At 39.4% G+C, this 20,026-nt stretch overlaps 1 protein-coding gene across 5 annotated transcripts in view; it reads left to right on the forward strand.

Annotated features, from left to right (window-relative positions):
* The window catches only part of ATP2B1 (ATPase plasma membrane Ca2+ transporting 1), a 62,505-nt gene that overhangs the window by 16,508 nt on the left and 25,971 nt on the right, over positions 1 to 20,026 (forward strand). For all 5 annotated transcript variants that reach the window (XM_035551658.2, XM_035551657.1, XM_035551660.2 and 2 more), the window contains exons 2-6: positions 10,648 to 11,058; positions 15,873 to 16,070; positions 16,917 to 17,171; positions 17,253 to 17,378; positions 17,750 to 17,893. In XM_035551658.2, coding sequence (XP_035407551.1) covers positions 10,854 to 11,058; positions 15,873 to 16,070; positions 16,917 to 17,171; positions 17,253 to 17,378; positions 17,750 to 17,893 — 928 coding nt within the window. In that variant the 5' untranslated portion in view covers positions 10,648 to 10,853. The remainder of the gene's footprint in view (positions 1 to 10,647; positions 11,059 to 15,872; positions 16,071 to 16,916; positions 17,172 to 17,252; positions 17,379 to 17,749; positions 17,894 to 20,026) is intronic.

Consider the following 20,026-nt stretch of genomic DNA (forward strand, 5'->3'; position numbering starts at 1 on the left):
TTGTAAGCATTGTACTGGAGCTAAGCAGGTGGCACCAGTTCACTTCCTCATCTGAATGCCTGCTCTTATTTACTAATCTGTATGAGCTGCTGTTTGACAGTAGATATGAACTTCACGCAGTGTCTGGCCTTGGTAGCAAAGTGATGTATGACATGATTTGTTTAGTGGCATGTTACTTTGTCTCAAATAGCAGAGGGAAAACCAACCTTTCTTTAATGGAGATAAATGTTATCTTAAAGGTGGCAGCAACATAATAATTCTATGAAGGAGTTGCTCCCAGTAGTAGCTGATTCGTATGTCCGTCCCTTAAGGTTAGCGTATCTACGTGGCCTTTATGACTTCTACAAATAAATCGTCTGCTGGAAAAACTTCTGAGGAATCTGTTGCGGTAACTTGTTTGGCTAGTAGTAGAAACTTTAAATATTTTTGGCTTTGTTTTGTTGCTGTGGAAAAAATGCTTTTTGGATAGCTGCTTTCTGCAGGCTGCAAGTATCCCAAATTTAGACTGAAAAGGACTGTAATATATGCCTACAGTAAGTTAGTGTGATGATGGAGGCTTGGGAACACGCATGGTGCTTTTTTTGGATCTCTTTTTTTTTTCCCTCTTTGGATCCAGAGGAGATGATCCTGTTGCTGGAAAAAATAAAAATAAAAAATAAGTAAATCTTAAAGATCATGGAAGCGGTGGCACTAGAGTGGAGAGAAGTCAAGAGTGGTAAAGGAAGAGGTGCCAAAACTGCTTGAAGCGCTGGGTGTCCCCTGGCAGATGGATTTAGTGCAGGACCAAAACAAGGCTGAGGCACAGTGAAAGAGGAAAAAAAGGCACACAAGAAGTTACCGTGCTAAGCCTTGTGTTAATGTGGCGGCAGGATTTTGCATAGTTTATTACTCATTAATAGTGTTGCCAGTTAATGTAGGTTTTCCCTGCGCGAAAGGATAAGGATAGCAGAAATAATAATGGCAGAAGGTGAAAGTTGGTAGAGCTTTTAGTGCCAAAGAAGGAGAGCTGTCTCTGTGGGTGTAAGCCTTACCCTCGGTGTTGTAGCACAGCTGTACCTTTGGTCATCTGAGGATGGTGACAAGCTTGCTACTTGGCTTGTTAGACCTCGTGAATTGCAGCTTTGTGCATCTTATTCACCAACAGTGCTTACATACCCCCTGCCCACGTTGAAGAAATAAACTCTGCCGAAATAATTTCTGTCATTATATTTAACGATGGACCAGTAATTGTCACATAACTCTTAGAGACCACAAAGCATTTCATTCATCATCGTTCTGTGGACACATACCAATAGCTATATTGCAGTAACACTTCATTGCATGGAGGGGCTGGGGTAGTGGTGGTGAAACCAACCCTGCATAAATGAGAGAGTTGTTTAAAAGTAGCTGAAAGAGCAGGATAGTGCAGGCAGCATGAGAATTTAGCCTTTAAATAGCTGTCAGGCTCCAGAAAGACCAAAAAGTATAGTCATGAGAAAAGAGCAGTTCTGAAACTGGAGAAGTGCCCTAAGGATAAAGCAGTATGCAATATCACTAAATGGTAAAACATACCAGGTAATGCAATGAGACTTAACTTATTGAAGCTACTTCTTAAACTGTACCAGAAGGGGAAAGCCTGCTAGAATGGTTTAATGAGCTAAGCTCTCAAAATTTATCCAAATAGCTAAAGGGATGCTCAGTATAACCATAATGAAGTTTGCAAAAGATTCCACAATGTTGCTTCTGCAAAGCCATAAAGTGGATTCTCACATTCAAATGTTGGAGGAAAAAAAAGGGGGCGGGGGAGGACCCACCTCCATCAGGAGCAGCAAACTTGAGCAGTAATTCAGGAAGAGCTACATAAAAATCATAACTGGTCTACCCTTGAATTAACAAACTTTGTCTCCTTGGCAATAGGAGATGGCAAATGTAATAGCTTTTGAAAGGGGTTTTCTCACAACTCTTCAGCCAGTTTGTCTGGTGTATTTCTGGCAGGCAGGGATTAATATGGCATACAGGGGAAGCTAGCATTTTTCAAGAAGCAAGCTTTAAGAGTAAGGGTAAGGATGAACTGTTCTTGTATTTCCAAAAGGCTTTTGAAAAATCTCGAGATGAAAGCTCTTGAACTGGCATGTTACAGGACAACAGGAAATCTTCTTAAATGTGGGCTGCAAGAGAACAAAACAAATATTCCACTTGGCATTAGTGTCTGCTCATTGAGATAGGTCACCAGAGCTGGGCTTTTTGTTTTGGTTGTACTTTTATATTTTTAGTTCCAAACCATCACTTAAGAGGGGTGTGGGAGAATGATGGTTTTGAGGATTATGAATGGCCATTTGCTGCATAAATCTGGCCATTTCTATATTGTTCTTACAGTTCAATTATCATATAGAAGAATATTTATTTCTACTGTTTTTGCATAGCAGTAAGCTAGTCCAAGGTAGCAAAAAAGTCTTCAGACTTTTCCAAATTAATTGTACTGCCCTAATTGAAAGGAGTCAGTCATACACAGAGTGACTTTATGGGAGTAATTAGGTTTAATCTCATTAGGCATAAATATTTCCCAGTACTCCTAGGACTAATCTAAAATTTCACTCTAGGTTTTCTGAACATAGAAGGAATCAGGTGGGTAGCTCAGGGCTTTTGGCCCCTCTTTGTTACCAGGAATCATGGTTACAATCAAAAAACCACAGCTCTGCTTAAGCGGATTTAATATTCTTCTAGAAGAAGAAAAGGGGTGTGCATATCAAGGTGAAAGGAGAAACGTCTTGTTCTGGCTGAAATGCTACCTACAATTTAACTTGCCCGTGTTTTAATATAAATGGGGGCATCGTGCTCTGAAATGAGGAATGATAATTTCTGGTGTTAGGAACTCCTCCAAGATGACTTCAGCTTCAGAGCAGAGAAATTTTCACCTTTGCTGCTTACTGTCTTATGAGAAGGGAAGAAAATCATTGCTCAAACGGAGTAAAGCTATCATAGTGGTATGCATGTGTAGTGTTGTGGGAAATAGAAGATGGAAGTAAAAATAGAGGTAACGTCAGAATTGTGTGTTTAGCTGAGAATGTATTGGAAGTAGGTTTAGGCAGCAAAAAACAGAGACTCGGAGTGAGGGGTTAAAATAAATAAAAATCGCTCAAGAAAAGTAATATACCTGTGGGAATAACTGTTATGAGGAATTCACGGCCTGTTTTGGTCTGAGTCATGATTATTGTCAGAATGGACCAGCTGGATGCGTTTCCTACAGACATGCGCTAACCTTTAAATACAACAAGTAACTAAAATCCAGGACTCCAGTTCCAGCTCTGTTGGATGAAGTTTGGCACAGTTTCCGTCTCACTTTCCTTTTACTTGAAACTTGGCTGCGTATAGCAGTGTCATGGGCTCAGGATATGCCTCATTTAACACATGCCTGACAGGTTTTGTGACTGGAATGCGTCTCGTAGTTTGGGAATGCGAGCAAGCTCTGTTGTAATCTAATGATGCATAATTTTAATTAGCACGATGTCATATGTTACCTTCTCTTTTATAGAAAAAGTTCTGCTTCTTGTACTGTAACTTTTGCCAATGCTGTTTGGGTAAACCCAGAAAAGTATAGTAAGTTGTTCTTGAGGCTATTAATGTGTATATATGTCAGTGAATGACTCTACTGGCCCCCCACTATCCCTCCCCCCCGACTTTTAGGGCTATGTATTAAGTTATTAACGTGACAGACCTGTTAATAGAACTTAGATGACAGCACAATTATCCTGAATAAACATTTTTAGCCTGGACTATGCAGGATTAAGAGACTTTAAATCCTCAGTCATCTATTCAGGGCCTGATGGATCTGACCTAAAGTACGAGATTGGGCATTAGGCAAGCAAACATTTTTTTTTAAATTTCATTTTTAAACTCCAGTAGATGGGAATCCTGTGATATCCCACGTCTGCCTTCAGCCATCAGCTGCCTTAGTCCAAATTTTGGCAGCTCTGCTCATCTCAAGTTATCTGAGGAGCTGACGCACACAGTAAATGCATCTTAGGTACTTGAACACACTAGAAATAATGCCTAATGGGACAAAGTCATATCTAGAGGTTAAAACTTATTTCACGTGGGATTATGGTCTTAACTTGGAATTACGTGGCATTATAAGCACTCCTGTCAAATGTAGTCTTTTTGTTTTTGTTTGATGTCACTGCAGAGCAAAAAGGAGCTGAGATCATTAGAAGACAGTACTGACAAGGATGCTTCAGGCCCTGTGGGTCAAACAGGGAAAAAGCCCTTTGAGTGTTGGTCAGGGTGGTGGACTGCAGGAGGCCCCTTGATGTATTTGGAATAATTTTTATTTCCAGAAAAAGCAGTTGAGTAGTTAAAAACTCAACTCTTCTGAATGTGTTAGGGGCATGAAGTGTTACCAGTGTGGAAAGAAGTATTTGGCATCTTGTGGATGACTCAGCATCGTAACATGAAGTAGGAAAATAGGAACACCTAGTGTTTTAAATACCTGGAACACTGGATGCTTTCTGTAATTTGACAGGCTGATGATGGCATTGACATTATTCTCTAGGGCTTCCCAGTATGTCTCAGTCTGTTGTTCCTTGGAAATGTCTGTATGTTTTTCTAAAGGTCTGCTTGTTTGACCAGTCTCTTCTTACTTCTATTTAGTTTTCTTGTTAAAGTCAAAATACCTTCAGAAAGCTAGTGATTAGTTTAGGCTTTTGATAAAACAGCTCATCTGCTAAGACTACTCTACACAGTACTTTCCAGTCTCATTTCTTAATCCAGCTGTCATTGTAGTTGGGGACAACTTGCTTCATGACTGTGGAAGTGCCAGGGCTTGGAAGAGGCATGGCAGTGCAGTTTGGCCTGGTGGTATAAAACCGTGTCTGCTCGCTTGCTGGGCTCCTTGCAGAGGCTGCAGAGTGAGCTGCTTTGTAGGAGAAGGTCATGTTCTTTGTGCTGTGCATGACCATTAATACAAAGGAAAACTCAGCAGCTCGATGTTTATGGTAAAGGGATTGAAATCCACCGTTACTAGTTGCCTAATAACTCACCTTTATGACTGTTACAGCTTTCTCTTACTGCCCTGGAAATAGGGAGGGAATGATGTGGGAGTCCTTTGCCTGAAAATTGCTAATTTATCCTGCTGAATTTACGTCAGGCTACTGAAGACTTAATTTGTTAGGTGTCATTTCAATAAGAACTAGTTTGGGGTCTTAAAGCGAATCAAACTATGTTAGATGAAATGGCTGCTACAGAGATCATGGTCACAGTAGTCACCAGCAGTCCTTTAGGTAAATGGTAAATACCAGTGTTTACATCCACTGCAGAGTCTGGAATGGCAGCCGGTTTTATTTCAGCTAAGTACATCTGCCTCCCAGGAGATTAAGCTTCAGAACAAAATAAAATTTCTCTTAGAAAACTCAGCAAAATTCAGAACCCTTGATTAATTTACTGCTTAGAAGACAGGAGCTGTAATAAACAAAACTTGTCAGAACAATGCTGCTAGGCACACGTAGGGCTGGAAGGTGATGTGTTTAAAAACTCCGTGTTGTTGAGCATCTCCTGTGGCTGTGCACTCGTGCTTAGCTCTTCCATCTTCCTTCAGCTGCCCCTTCAGAAGCCAGGCTCTGAGACGCCTACGCCAGAACGGCAGCAGCGTGCCACGAAGCGACTTGACTCCTCTACACGTTCGCTTATGCATGTTTTAACCTGCAGGATTGTGACCTGTAACTGCCTGCTGTTCTTTATGAGACTCTCATTTAATTTGCAGTTGCTTGCATTTACTGTGAAGCAGGTGATGAATTTCCTGTAGTATTCCAAGCTGGTGGAAGGGTCTGTCTCTTTAAAATAGAAAACTGACCCTCCAGAGCAGAAGACCTCAGACTTTCAGCATGCTCTCCAGGTCAATTTGTTACAATTACTTTCCAGTATAATAATACTATGGACAACTTTTTCCTCCCCTCCCTAATCATGCAATAGCGTGAGGTTATGGAACGTACCCAGTACTGTGGATTTCAACCTAACGTATGTGAAGGCATATTATATTTTTCAGTGTTTTGAAAGCACTTTTATAAAACGTTAAAAACAGATTAAAATGGTATGACAACTGAAACATATGGGGACAGTTCTTATCACTGCAGCCTCTTGGTATGTAGATCTGTCCGGTCTTTGTTGAACTAATTAGATTAAACAAAGGCTTTCCTGAGATAATCACTTTGCAAGCCTTTTCCTATATTACAGCAACCAGCTTTACTCTGTTGTTGAAGGTCAAATGCTAGTACCAGCTAATGCTTAAAGTCTGAATGCATAGTGTTCACACAGATGAATAAATAAATTGAGTAGCACAGGATATGTAATTGTCGAAGTTTTGACTCTTGAGATTTTGCTGGAGTTCTTAAGATTTAATTTTCTTAATGCATATTAAAATGTTTCCTGCAGATTGGTTACTCCTTGAAGCCAGTATTAAATGTGAATTAAATAACTGGAAAGGTTTGGGTAGGTCTTTATTGGTGTCTTAGGTCCTGTGTGTCCTGGCAATAGTGATTATGCTACATCAGACTTCTGCTGTTCACATTTTCATTGTGTGTTGCCACTTCAAACTATTACTGCAAGGTGGTTTTAATTTTAACAAATGTAGAAGAAGGATTATTGCTTGCTTCCAAATACAGGGTTTAGTATTGCTTCTGCCTGTCAAGGACTACTTGTAGAGACCCTTTCTGAAACATGCTCAACTTTCAGGGCTGTCTCGATAGCAGTTGTGTTTTGTTTTGTTTTTTTCCTATTTTCATATTTTCTATTTAGGGTGTTAGAACACTGCGCGGAACATTACAGCTGCTTCTAGCTTGGTCAACGCGCCGTGTTCTGGTGGCACCGGATAGAGTTATAGGCTATGGGCTCATCATGCTTTGGTAAACATCTCCCCACACAGGCTTTTGAGTTTGCCTTTTCTGATCCGACTGCAGAGGCTCACGAGGTGATGCAACCTGCAGCACTGGTGGAAATATCAAACCTTTGGTTCAATGATTTTTGAATTATTGTCTTCATCTCGTAACAAAGCACACTGATGTTATTCAACATCAGATTGATTTGGGTATGGAGTTCAGGATGCTGTACTCCTGGTAGGCACCCACAATGACATTACGTATCAGCGAAGCTGCTACAGTCAGAGAACCCTGGAGTCTTTTCAGAGATACTTGCAGGAGTATCTGAATCCTGCCTACAACAGTATCGACTTTTTCCACCAGGTGCCTCTTCAGTGCAGGAATTTTAGTCACCTGAGTATGACAGACAATACCTCTACAGTTACTGGTAGTCCAAGTGATGAGGAAACAAGGTTGATGTGCCGAATGGAAGACTGACTTCTCCCTCATTACCACCTGGTGCACAGCTTTCAGCTGGACAGTGACATACCTTCAGCTGAATTAAACTTTAAATAAACTGCAACTTCAGTAATGGCTTGCAAGTGACTGGTAGTTCTGATAACTGTTACCTGATTTTAAAATTTGGGATATTAGCAGACTGGAAGTTTAGGGTGAATTGCTTCAGAGCTATAACTCTATAATGCTTTGGAGCTCTTGCTCAAATAAGGTCTCAAATGGCTGTTGCAAGAATTGAATTTGGAACTGGAACACTGATCAAAACAAAATAATCTGATACCGGGAAAGATAAATATTATTAGATGACCTGTGTGGCTTAAGAAATACACTTTCTTTTGGTACTGGAGTTTCAGTGTTTACAGTTTCATTATGCATTGCCACTTTCTTGTTACAGTGGACTGTTGGAACTTGCTGTAACAGGAAACGATTGAATGTTGCAAGGCTTGGCATCGAGCCTCATAAAGGATATTTCTTAAAGACATTTGTAGCGAGATTTTTTCAGTAGAAATTAGCAAAGAAACTAGGTTAAGATACACATCCATTCAGTACTCATGTGCTTTTATATTGTCTGTTGAAATACCTGGTAAAAATGGGCTACTGGAGCAGATTCTTTCTGATCCGATTTGGTGTAACAGTTACTGATGTTTACAAAGGTTTTATGATTTGGAGTTGAAGAGTCTGTTCCTCTGAATTTTCCAGAGCTACTTCTGAGCAGGGACATACAGAGTTGTCTGTAATGTTACTAAAACTGATTTGCAGAGCTGCGCTGTTCTTGTAGTATTAATGTAAGTTCTTGAAGCTGTGTGGGAGCCCTAAGGATCAGATCTGTTGGTATGTTAGAACATCACTGAGGTACTTCAGAATACCGAAAGGGCTTCTCAGGTGTAACCTGTTAGCAGTATGTAATCACTACATTATTATGTCTTAGTGAAAATGGATCTAGATCTAACAAAAATGATAGAGTGGAGTATGAAGCATAGTATGAGCTACTGATTAAGTGATATTATTGCTCTTCTGGTGACTACGCATGAAAACAAGTCTTGGCATGGCTCATCAGTACTCCATTGCAAAGTTTTTCAGTAGGAAGTTAGCAATGACTACAGCTGTAGCTCTTCCTAACCTCATATCTGTATTTGGATTTGGGAGTATTTGGGCCTACAGTGCAGAACTACTGTGAGAGGCTTGAGCTGAGCTTTTCTTAAGGCTGGCCAGCTTTAATTAAATTTGAATTAATTTTGATTGTAATTAGTTGTGGGGCATTCTGCTTGGTCTATTCTTGCACAATTAGCAGCTGCTGCATCTACTCCATAGCTATACAAACTCATTTGCCTGATCTGCTTCTTATTACGCTGTCACAGCTTGTGATCAGATGCCAACTGATAAATCCTAGGCTCCCAGTTGGCCAACAGCATCTAGCTTTTGGCCTTTAGTTAAAGACGTGGTGTGGCTTTAAAAAGCACTCTTTCATACATGAGCTTACATGAGTTTCTTCACTTACAGGGTACTGTAGTAGAACTTGTTAGAGTCAGCTGTAGAATACTTGTTAATCAAATCAGTGCATCCTAGAATGCAGGTTAACACCATTGAAATGGGCTCTTAAACTACTGTAGTAGTTTTTTTTTTTTTTTTTTTTTTGCATGCAACATGGAGAAAGCTATCAAGGTGTGAACTGAAATTTTTAATTTATTTAACCTGTTGGTATTATGGGATGTGGAAGTTTTATGCATATGAACATTGATTGCTTTATGCTTTTTATCTCTCTCCAGAAAGCAGCCATATCTGGTCTTTTCTCAGGATTTTCCAGTGATAGGACTAGAAGAACAGCTGTAGTAGTGACACTGTCACTCCTGCATCTTTCAGCATCAATGGCTGTCTTCAGTGCAAATACAGTGCTGTGCCTGGGTGCTCGAAGTGGTAGATCAGCTACGGATGTAGCCTATTGTTTCCAGAGCAGAGAACCGAGACTTTGCTGCAACACTGACCTTAAATTTCTGGTAATCAGGTGCTTACACCTAGACATGGACACAGTAGTTGAGCCAAACAGTCATCTGACCTGGCAGGGCAATAGTCAGAATTATTTTCTTTCCTGCGTGACTCTGCCTTTGCAAAGCAACGTAGTCTGGTAACTGCTTGCCTTTGCTAGGCGATGACTACATGAGGTGATAAGCATTCAGTACAATACCAGAGTTTCTAGATGAGTTCCACTAGATTTGAATGCTTCTTATGGCCTGATGGGGGTGGCAAAGGGACATATGGCACCTTGGGGTCTTGTTGACCTGGAAGTGCCCAGGTTATTTTTTTCATTTGAGGCTGGCAGCCTTAATGTTTCACAGGTGAATATATGGTTACTTGTGCTCACCCTGCCATGTTGATTAAGCTGACCTATGCGATCGGACTCCCGTCTTTTCCGCACACAGCAGATCTTTATATAGGCATGAAGAGTTTGTGCATTCACCGTTCTGTTAAGTGGATACATGTGTACGTGAAAGAAGCATCAGCCGAGTAGGCAAAAAAACAGTGCCTGTGCAGGTTGAGAGTCCTGTGGGTTGGGGTTAATTTCTCAGCTACAGTGCTCTCTTAATCAGATGGAAGAGCTGACCTTAGTCTCCTATATCCCTTCTGTAGGAGGATGGTATTGTGCAATTCTTTGCTCTATGCAAATAATAAAATGCAGATGCTGTGGGAGGCTTTGGCTGATGAAATGGGCTGGAGTGGGGTGCTAAAACTGTTTGGACATGAAAATGTATGAAGACCTAGGTCTGTCTGATATAATATACTTAGTTACACTACAAATGTAGTTCCTGCGCTGATTAGCTTTGTGTTGAAACTGTTTTCCTTGAGGACTGCAGAAATGAGTTCATGCGAATGCACAAAAAGCTTGCTCATCTCGAACTCCGAGGCTTCCTGGTATGTTGGAAATAATTTGTAATTTGAGTATATTCTTACCATGTGTGGCGCCCATGGTGGATTTTCCAAACTCCATTTTCCTGGTAACTGACTTACTTCCAGGTGTTTATAAAGGTTTCCTGTTGATGATGAACCACAGGGATATACCAAGTAGAATTTAAGACTTAAAGGCTACAACTCTTCTTAGAAGTTCTAAAGTATAATAATGCAAGGTTATTTTGGGACTGGAAACATCCATTTTATGCCTTGTCACTTTGCCAGCTGAATACGGACTAAAAATATGATAGGAAATACAGAGAACTTGTTGTTGGGCAGAAAAATGTTCTGTAATCTCAATACAAAAAGAAGGATTGTCTTACAATGTGCTATGTAACTGAATGTGTGTTTATTCTTTCCCCAGATTGTACCTGTCATTTGGCTTGGAGAGCACAGCTCGCCATGGGACGGCCTCAACGATATCTCTCCAGAAGGGGTCTCTTACTTGGGTGATGTGTCTGCTGTCCTGACTGTCTTCATACCCAAAGGATTTATTTTCCTTTTGGAAATATTTTAAATTGAAATATTGTTCCTTACTGGAAACTGTGTACACTAAAGACTGCAAGCATCATGGGTGATATGGCAAACAACTCGGTTGCATATACTGGTGTAAAAAATGCTGTCAAAGAAGCTAATCATGGAGATTTTGGAGTTACTCTTGCAGAGCTCCGTTCTCTTATGGAACTTCGAGCTACAGATGCACTGCATAAAATACAGGAATGCTACGGAGATGTACAGGGCATCTGTACAAAATTGAAAACTTCACCAAATGAAGGTAAGTCAATTTTCACACTACTATTGAGGAAATTCCACTTATGAAAAACTTGAGTCAAGTAAGCTATTTCTAAAAAAAAAAAAAAAGTTTATAAAGATATTTTATTATTATAGTAACTGAAATACTGTCTCTTACTCCTGTAAGACAGGATGATACTTCCTTGATAATAAATAAGCAAGGGTTTTCAGCTTGCCTAACTGCATGCACCATTTTGAACTAGTGGCAAAATTGCACTTAGGAGGGAACTTTGATGTAGGAATCCAGATATGAAATGAAATAGCAATACAACATAGCAATGTTTTTTTAAACTTGGTGTGAATGTTTTGTGAATTGTTCATGTGACCTGTAGTTCACAATTTAGATTATGCTGTTGTAGAACACAATGTTTTAATAATCTAATGAAGGTCTTATTAATATGTTGTTAATTGTGTGTTGCTACCCACTTCTTGCGTTCCTTAATGCAGCAGTTTTCAAACTGGTGTCATCTGTTTTGTTACTGTACTGCAGTGAACTCATAATAGCCATATCTAACTTACAAGTCTACCTTAGATCAAGTGAGAATTGCAGCAATGCACAACTGTCGATACAGCTTTAGGCACTAAGACATACAGTGACCATTGGGAGAAGGTATGCAAAGTGATCATGCAATCTCTAGAAATAAGCATCTTCAGAGAAGTTTTTGTCATTTCAGGCTCAGTGGCGTTCTGTGAATGTGACTATAAATGTAACAGGTCTCCTTCCTGAGAGCCTTCCAGAAGTTTTCTTTAAGATCTAGTCATCTCTTCCAGTTGAAACGAAAGCTGTGAGCTTTAATTTGTGAAAAAATAGGTTCAAGTTAAATTTGCTTGAGATGGTTCGAAGTCCTGCTGTTGCTTGTGGTTGATACCAAGTACCAAAGTCAAGATACTGGCAAATTCTGGTGTCTCAGCATTTAAGTGCTTCCCTAGCTCTTAACCAGCTCCATGTTGGTGGCGGTGAAGTACCTTGAGAGCTGTTCTTTGTGTTCTTCAGAAATACTATGGAAATGGTTGTCTCCTTGGCTCAAGCACAGCCTACTAATGCTGTAAGGTACCTCTTGGTACATCAGCATGTAGCATGTTTTGGCTTGATCTGCTTTTGAAGCCAGACGCCTTACATTCAGACTCCCGAAATGATTTCAGAAGGTCAGCTGGCTTCCTCTTACCAAACAGCAGGTAGTCAGCTCATACACCTGACCTGCCGGTAGACCAGTTCTAGGCTGAAGAAGAAACCTCTAAAACCTAAGGATTGCAAACTTCGTTTCTTGGCTTCAGCTGTTTTAAAGCTAGTGCACATGCACGAAGCGCTGCTGTGTGCAAGCAGCATAACATCGCTTGGGTAAGAGCAGCAGTCTCCTAGCACCCCATTGACCTGCTGAATAGCATTGAAAGGCAATTTCTCTTCTCAGTGGAAAAAATCCATAGTACTCCACAAAGAGTACCTGAACTGAGGGTGGAATCCAGTTCTGCAGTGGTCTGTGAGGTTTAAGGCCCATTATTACTGTGAGCTAGAGGAGCATGTGATTGTAGACGACCAGGATGAACTAAGCACCACATGCCTAGTGTACTGCAGGGTTTACTTTGTTCGTGTCCCATAAAGTAACTGTCAGATTAATGCATGGGAATCATGAGTGAGAATATACTAAAAACAGAATAGTTAGATGCCCTTTCCCACAGATTTGAATCTGCTGTACCTGAGGACTGTGTGACCAAGGCCTTTCCTTTTTAAGATCTTGACATTTGTATGTATTTAACTGATTACAGTACAGTACAATTGCTAACTTGATAAAAGATAAAAGCCTTTTTTGATGTGTGACAGCAGCTCATAAACGCATCAAGGCTTCAATAGTCAAACTTGATAATTAGCTCAGAAAAGATTGAGTTATAGAATAGTGTCTTCTGCAAAGATGCTGTTTTTGTTCTAAATCACTACATGAATTTTTAGAGAACAAGATTTTTAATAAGGCAAACGAATTTCTCATGGAGGTGTTGGTGTAGAATTAATGTAGGAGAACTAGGTCTCTTGTCAAATTCCAGTTGTAAATATAGAAACAGAAATTTCTAATGGAGAAAATCTATGCAGGACTATGAAGGCTGCTTAGGAGATGGACTCAATGATCTTTGTTGGTCCCTTCCAACTCAGGATATTCTGATTTTGTTCTGTGCTATTTATTGTACTTGTTATAATTCTCTGAAGTCTTGAGTGTACATCTGCTAGGCCCTATGGCATTTCTTCCCATTCAGAAGGTCCCTGTATGATAGGAAATGCTGACTTGCATAACTGCCAGTAGCTGCACAGCTAAAGTACATGTAGTTTTGAAATATTACACAGTGAACAAGTTCAGTTTGTGTAATTTCTTGCTTTGGAGTTCTTGACAATGTAAGACAGTATCTCTTTTCAGACCTACCTGACATAAAATGAGAAATGGGAACTGTCCTTTGCCAGTATTATTAGAAAAGACACTTTTTTACTGCTTAGTATTTAACACTTATGTCCTTTGTATGTGTACAAGTTCATATAAATGCAAATAAATGAATGTTTGACACATCTGTAATAGCAAAATCCCATGTGTTCTGGGGAGGTGGACCACCATCGGTTTTTCCATAGGTCTACATCATTTTGATTTTCTCGTAGTTTCTGCTTCTAGATTTCTAATAAATTTTTATATAAAGCTTCAGCTAGGCCCTTCCCCAATGTTTTTCAAATTTAAACCCAAATAAAAGAAATTACCCTAGTTAAAATACATAATGAATAATGTAGTGCAGTAGTTCAGACCTTGGGCCTGTAGATTGTGAACTATGAAATTACTAACCTTGTGGTAAATACAGCAGGTTCAGTAGCTGCTCACAGTTGCTTATGGTGAATACTAAAAATCCAAATGCTATTTATCTTTGCTAGGTGTATTTACTAGTCTTTGTTTAGTGATGCTGATAGTAACTTAACTTTATATAGCTTTGTTAGAAAATGCTTTTCATTCTTCGGAGACTTTTACTGTATACTTCTGATATTCTGCCTCCTGTGAAGGGAGGAGGGAAATGGTATCACTGACATCATGTAAATGATCTTCCAAACACTGCTGTACTAAAAAGAAGAGACAAATAGTATCTCTGGTAAAACAGAAATATGGTGCAGCCTTTTGGAATGGCCAAACTGTCCAGAGTTTCTCCAGATACCCTCATATAGCTTAATCTTGAAAATGGTCTTGCTGTGCTCTTAATTTGAGAGAAAAGGTAAGCACCTCAAAGCTTGAACTTAAAGAAGCATAGTGTTACAGATGACCAGTAAAATTGTTCCTGTGTTAAACCTCCAAAGCTGTGAGTTCAAGGTGAATGTAATAGTGCTGGAATAAACCTAACTTACTGTATAAACCAAGGGCATGTTTAAATCTGTTTGATTTTGAAATGATCCACAGGTAATATTTCTGCTTTTCAGTTAGGTGATTACGTAGTAGTTTTTGCATTTAAAACTGAGCTTTGCAGTTCAGTAGTCTTTGCAAAGTGTCTTGAAATACCATGTAATGGTTCTGTTAGAAACGTTAAATACTTCACTTAATATGAAAACCAGTTTCATTGATTACCTAGCATGTTTTAATCTCTTGTTATTCCCAAGCAGCTGGGTTGACGGTTTTCTTAAAAGCAGTTTTTCAGTAGTTGTCTTTATGTAGGTACTGATGATAATAAAACTTGGGATGATAGGGTTGAAGTATCCAGAGTTCTGCTCTGAATACATGCAGAAATTTGGCCATATTGCCTTCAAAAGGAAGCTAGTGGTGTATATTGAAACTTGTTGTGAAGGGTTAGGCAGCTGGAAATCGTTGAGGTAAAGCTGTACTTATGAAAGACCTTGAGTCCATGACCTTGCACTGAATATACTTGGACTTGGTATTCCTTTATTTTTAAGGACTCAGCTAACTGTTCTAACTGTTGAAACACATGAAGTGTTTTCTAGTGAATGCCCCTCACTCTTAACCGCTGGTGTCCCTTAAGGGCGGTGCAAGAGTTAAGGCAGTGAAGAGGATTCAGAAAGAAATATACCACCTTAGAAAGAAGGCAGGTGAAAGAAAAGCAGAAAGAAAGCTGAGGTGAAAAACCATAAGGACCACTTGCGCAGTGCCCAAGACAAACTCTGTCTGTGTCAGAAGGGGTATCAAGAGACTGAAGCTTCAGAACAGCCATAGGCTGCTGCCCAGGTGGAGGCAGCACTGTGAGGTGGCTCCTCTCTCCTCGTCATGCCCAGAGAGCTTTGCCAGACTTTCACAGCATTTTATATCATAATTAAATAGTACATAATATAAATACTACGGATGCTGTATTTATCACACAATATTTTATTAATTAGACGCATTGTGTTAGAATTAGAACTGTGGGAGCCTAGGATGCTGTCTCTGAATACCCAGCCCCTACCAGGGGAACCAGAGCTGGCATCCCAGCCAGCAGCCATCCCAAATCTGCGTGGTGCTGCTCGGCCTCTACAGCAGTGACTGCTAACAATCTAATCTTGTAAACCTGTTTGCTTTGTACAAGAATGTCTGTTACTGTTACTCTGCTGCCATGCCATGTTATGTGCAAGTCAGTATACCTTAATTTTAATTTATATTGGCAAACGGTGAATTATGAAATATGGCAAGTGTGGTTTAAGGATGATTCTTATGTAAGTATACTTGATAGATGTCTCTTTGGTATTGTTTCCAAAAATATGGAGTGGCACTTGACCCCGTGAATGGGGAATATCAATCATTTCTAGCATGAAGGTGAAATGCAAATGAGTGTCACTAACTTTGTCTTCTTATTAAATAGGTTTAAGTGGAAATCCAGCAGATATAGAAAGGAGAGAAGCAGTTTTTGGGAAGAACTTTATACCTCCTAAAAAGCCAAAAACTTTTCTTCAGTTAGTATGGGAAGCACTACAGGATGTTACACTAATTATATTAGAAATTGCAGCCGTAGTATCCTTGGGCCTTTCTTTTTACCAGCCTCCAGGAGGAAATGAAGCATGTAAGTAAATATTTGAAAAAGTAGTTATCTACCTATGTTACACTACTGATTCCTATGGTCCAGCATGCTTACACTGTAAATATGATGGGAGATAAGTCTGGAAACACAGCTGATTGTTTCTTATTAAGACAACAATGCTAGAATTCTACCTTGACTTAAAAAGGCAAGACTTCCTTGCTCGTGATCTGGGCTGATTCTAACCAAAGCAATGGCAAAGGCGAAGTGCAAGCAGCAGGACCTATGTCCTGTTTTAGACTAGTCAAGCTTCTGTGCAACTATACTTGTATCTTTGCCTCAAATATTTAAGCAATTTGAGTTGTCAGTGCTTTCTCTGGGGAGTCAGCATATCTTACCTTTTCCTTGATTTACAATATGACACTGGTAACTTTCCACTTTAAGAAACAAAGCTATGTTTATAGTTTGAAACAGAAGGTGAAGGGATCTGGCCTTCGTTAAACCAAACGTTTGCAGTTGTATGTGGTTTAAGAGAAAGATAAAATAGGAAATGTTGACAAAGCAGAAGGTAGATAACCAGTTGTCCAATCTGGCCATCTTATCATCAATCATTTAACAAGATAATATGGACCAGGTAACTTTGTATCAATTTCTCTTATGCTCAAGGGAGCAGGGATGTAAATTCTAGGTGCTTTAACTTCATTGAGCTGCTCTATCTTTCAGGTTGTATAGCTTCTTTGTGTATTACCATTACTGAAAATGAATGTAAAATTGTGACAAAGGCTAGCAAAGAAAATGTTTAGCAGTCTCTAGTAGTTTCTTCTGTTTGGGAAAACATTTTTAAATGAAATAACTATGTAAACTTAAATCTCTAAAACTTGTTTTCTACAGTATGTGGATCAGTAAATGTTGGTGAAGAGGAGGAAGAATCTGAAGCAGGCTGGATTGAAGGAGCAGCAATCCTCCTGTCTGTAGTTTGTGTGGTATTAGTAACAGCTTTCAATGATTGGAGTAAAGAGAAACAATTTCGGGGATTGCAGAGCCGTATTGAACAAGAACAGAAATTCACGGTCATCAGAGGTGGCCAAGTCATCCAGATACCAGTAGCTGACATAATTGTTGGAGATATTGCACAAGTGAAATACGGTAAACATACTTTTAAAGTTGAAGTTTTATTTTATTTATAAAGAAGGATCCAAAGTCAACACACCTAATCATCTTTTGTAGGTGATCTTTTGCCAGCTGATGGTATACTCATTCAAGGAAATGACCTCAAAATTGATGAAAGCTCGCTGACTGGAGAATCTGATCATGTTAAGAAGTCTCTGGACAGGGATCCTATGCTGCTTTCAGGTGTGTAGCATTTGACAATTCTTGAAGAAAGTGGTTAGTTTTCTATGGGGACTGGCTGTTTTAAATTACAAGATCAAAATCTAGTGAACTGGACCATATCTAGGCTGCTTCCTAGAAGTATCCAGAAACAGCACAACTTCATCAAAACTTGGTCGAAGTGAAGTAACAGTTGCCTAAAGCTGAACAACAATTTGTGTGTTTGCTTATGGCTTTATTTTCCAGATAGTTTTGGCATGTATATTATTATGTTTTAAGAGCTCTATATGCATAATCTTATGATTCTGTAAGTGTGAAGTTTGAGAATGGATTTCCTTTGTGGTCTGCATACAACTGTTTTAAGTTTCAGTGGAAAACCTGATGCCCTCTTCCAGGTACACATGTGATGGAAGGCTCTGGGAGGATGGTTGTTACTGCTGTAGGTGTGAACTCTCAGACTGGAATCATCTTTACCTTACTCGGGGCTGGAGGAGATGAAGAAGAGAAGGAGAAAGAAAAAGAGAAGAAGGACAAGAAAAGTAGGCATAATAATCTTAATTCGTTGGAAAAGGAGGGGCGAAATTCTAAATATTATTGGATGCAAAAGTGTTCTAGTCATCTGGAGCCAGAAATCTTAAAACTCATTCTTTCAGTAGGTTTCGCAGAAGAAAGGTCCAGTAACCTGAAATGTATACCACTACTAAAAACTCTTGCCATGTGGATTTTTAATTAAATTTCAGATCTCATTGATAAATTGGAGGTTGGAAAGTTTATAACTCTTAGCCACCCTTACATGAGAAGGCAGTTTAATAATTTGTACATGGTAACTTCAAAGTACACTCGCGTCTCATAACAAATACTTCTTTACAGCAAAGACGTTATCAACAATAAACCAACCTAATGAGCATCTAGTTCTGATTTTGACAGTGTTTTGTCTGGTGAGTTCTTGAATGGAAAAAGTCTTACCCGAAGCGGAAAAGTTTGTATCATTGATAGCACTGAGCTTGTGGGTATCTTAAACGTATATGACCACTAAAGGTGAGCAGGCAGTTTTTTGTGCAAGCCCTTTTCTTCCAGAGATGAATATCTGAAAGCTGTACTCAAGACAAAAACCTAATGATGCTTTCCTGTAAACGTCCTATTTGGAAGGATGAGGACATTGTAACCCAGAGCATTTTAGAGCCTTTCAGTGAAGTGTGAAACAGGATATCTTTTGTATTTTGAAGCGTTTGAGCAGCTAGAATTATAGTCACTTATCTAAGCCATAACCTTTATCCTGCTTAAGAATCAAAGCTTAGAAATGTTAGCTTGTGATGTTTTGATGCTAGCTCTCACATGCGCGTTCAGGACTGAACTTGATCACCACTGAATTTCTGTTGAAATTGTTGTGAGATTAACTGGATGGGACAGAGTCTGTGAAGGTTCCTGGTGGGGAAATGTACTATTTCCCCAATGGAACAGGAAAAGAGTAATGGGAAGCCATGCAGAAATGTGTTTAGGAATCTCAGTGGCCTTCAAGTGGCAGTTGTTGGAATGTGTGCTCTGTGCAGGGGTTGACATTGAATTGTGCTTTTTGGCTTGTTGGCCTAACCTGCAGACATTTCTACCCCTTCTTGAAACTTGCTTTGAGTTCAGCATTAGATTCAAGCTCAAGTGGGATAGCTTAAGAGTAGAAGCTGACTTGCAGCACTGAAGGAGATTGGTATAGAGCAGTTTCCATCTTTTACTCTCCTCTGACAGAGGAAGAGGAAAGAAGCAAGCAAAAGTGCTAGCTACTACAGGAGACACGGTGAAGATCATAGCTTTTTTTAATATTCTGCTAGTATGTAAGAAGAAATCTCTTTGACAAGTAGTGTTTTGGTGTATCCTTGGGCCTGAAAACCTGTTTTTTCCCTTGCCTCCTGAGATAAGCAACTTCCTTTTTCCCTTAAGTTATGTGCCTGATAAGATTCTCCTTGGTAAAATTCAGGTTAAACTAAATTAGCTTCTCTGAACGTTAAGGAGATTAAAGTGGCTATTTTTAGTTGGCTGTGTATGGCTTGGTTCAGAGTGAAAGCATACGTATGTGCAGGGAGTTAGAAGTAACTCAAGTGTGGAACTTAGTTCTCTTTTCTCCTAGAAGAACAAGGAAAGCACAAATACGAAATTAGCAGATAACGATGACTTCTTAAGAAGTCTGAAGTGACATCTTCTGGAGAAGATTAACGTACTTTTTTTCTCCTCAGCTGTTCTGAGGATGCTTGGGGGGAAAATTTTATATGTATCAAATCAGACTATGTCTACAGTAATAGTGCATTGGAGGTACTAAATGTCATGCAAAGACAGGCTGCTTGACAACTTGATTTTCTTCTAGCTGAGTTCTATTCTGATTTTTTTCTAGCTCCCATACACTTCAGTCTACATACTCTTAAGGCAGAAGATAAAATGAAATAGCAGTGAGACTGAAAAAATCTGTTTTGTTCTATGTTCTTCCATTTTGTTCTTTCATTTCAAGCTATTGCTAGTAGTAATTATAGCTTAGCTTTAGCTTTCGTTAGGTAGGAGAAAAGCTGTCAGTTTGTCTTTTGCCAAGATAATATCTAAACCTTCTTACCTGAAAACCCAATCAAAAAAAAAGAAAAGGTAGTGACCTTATAATAAGCTACATGTGATACATAGTTTTAGTTGCATTT

The sequence above is a fragment of the Cygnus atratus genome, chromosome 1 (genome assembly GCF_013377495.2).
Source record: "Cygnus atratus isolate AKBS03 ecotype Queensland, Australia chromosome 1, CAtr_DNAZoo_HiC_assembly, whole genome shotgun sequence".
In the NCBI taxonomy this organism is placed as follows: domain Eukaryota; kingdom Metazoa; phylum Chordata; class Aves; order Anseriformes; family Anatidae; genus Cygnus; species Cygnus atratus.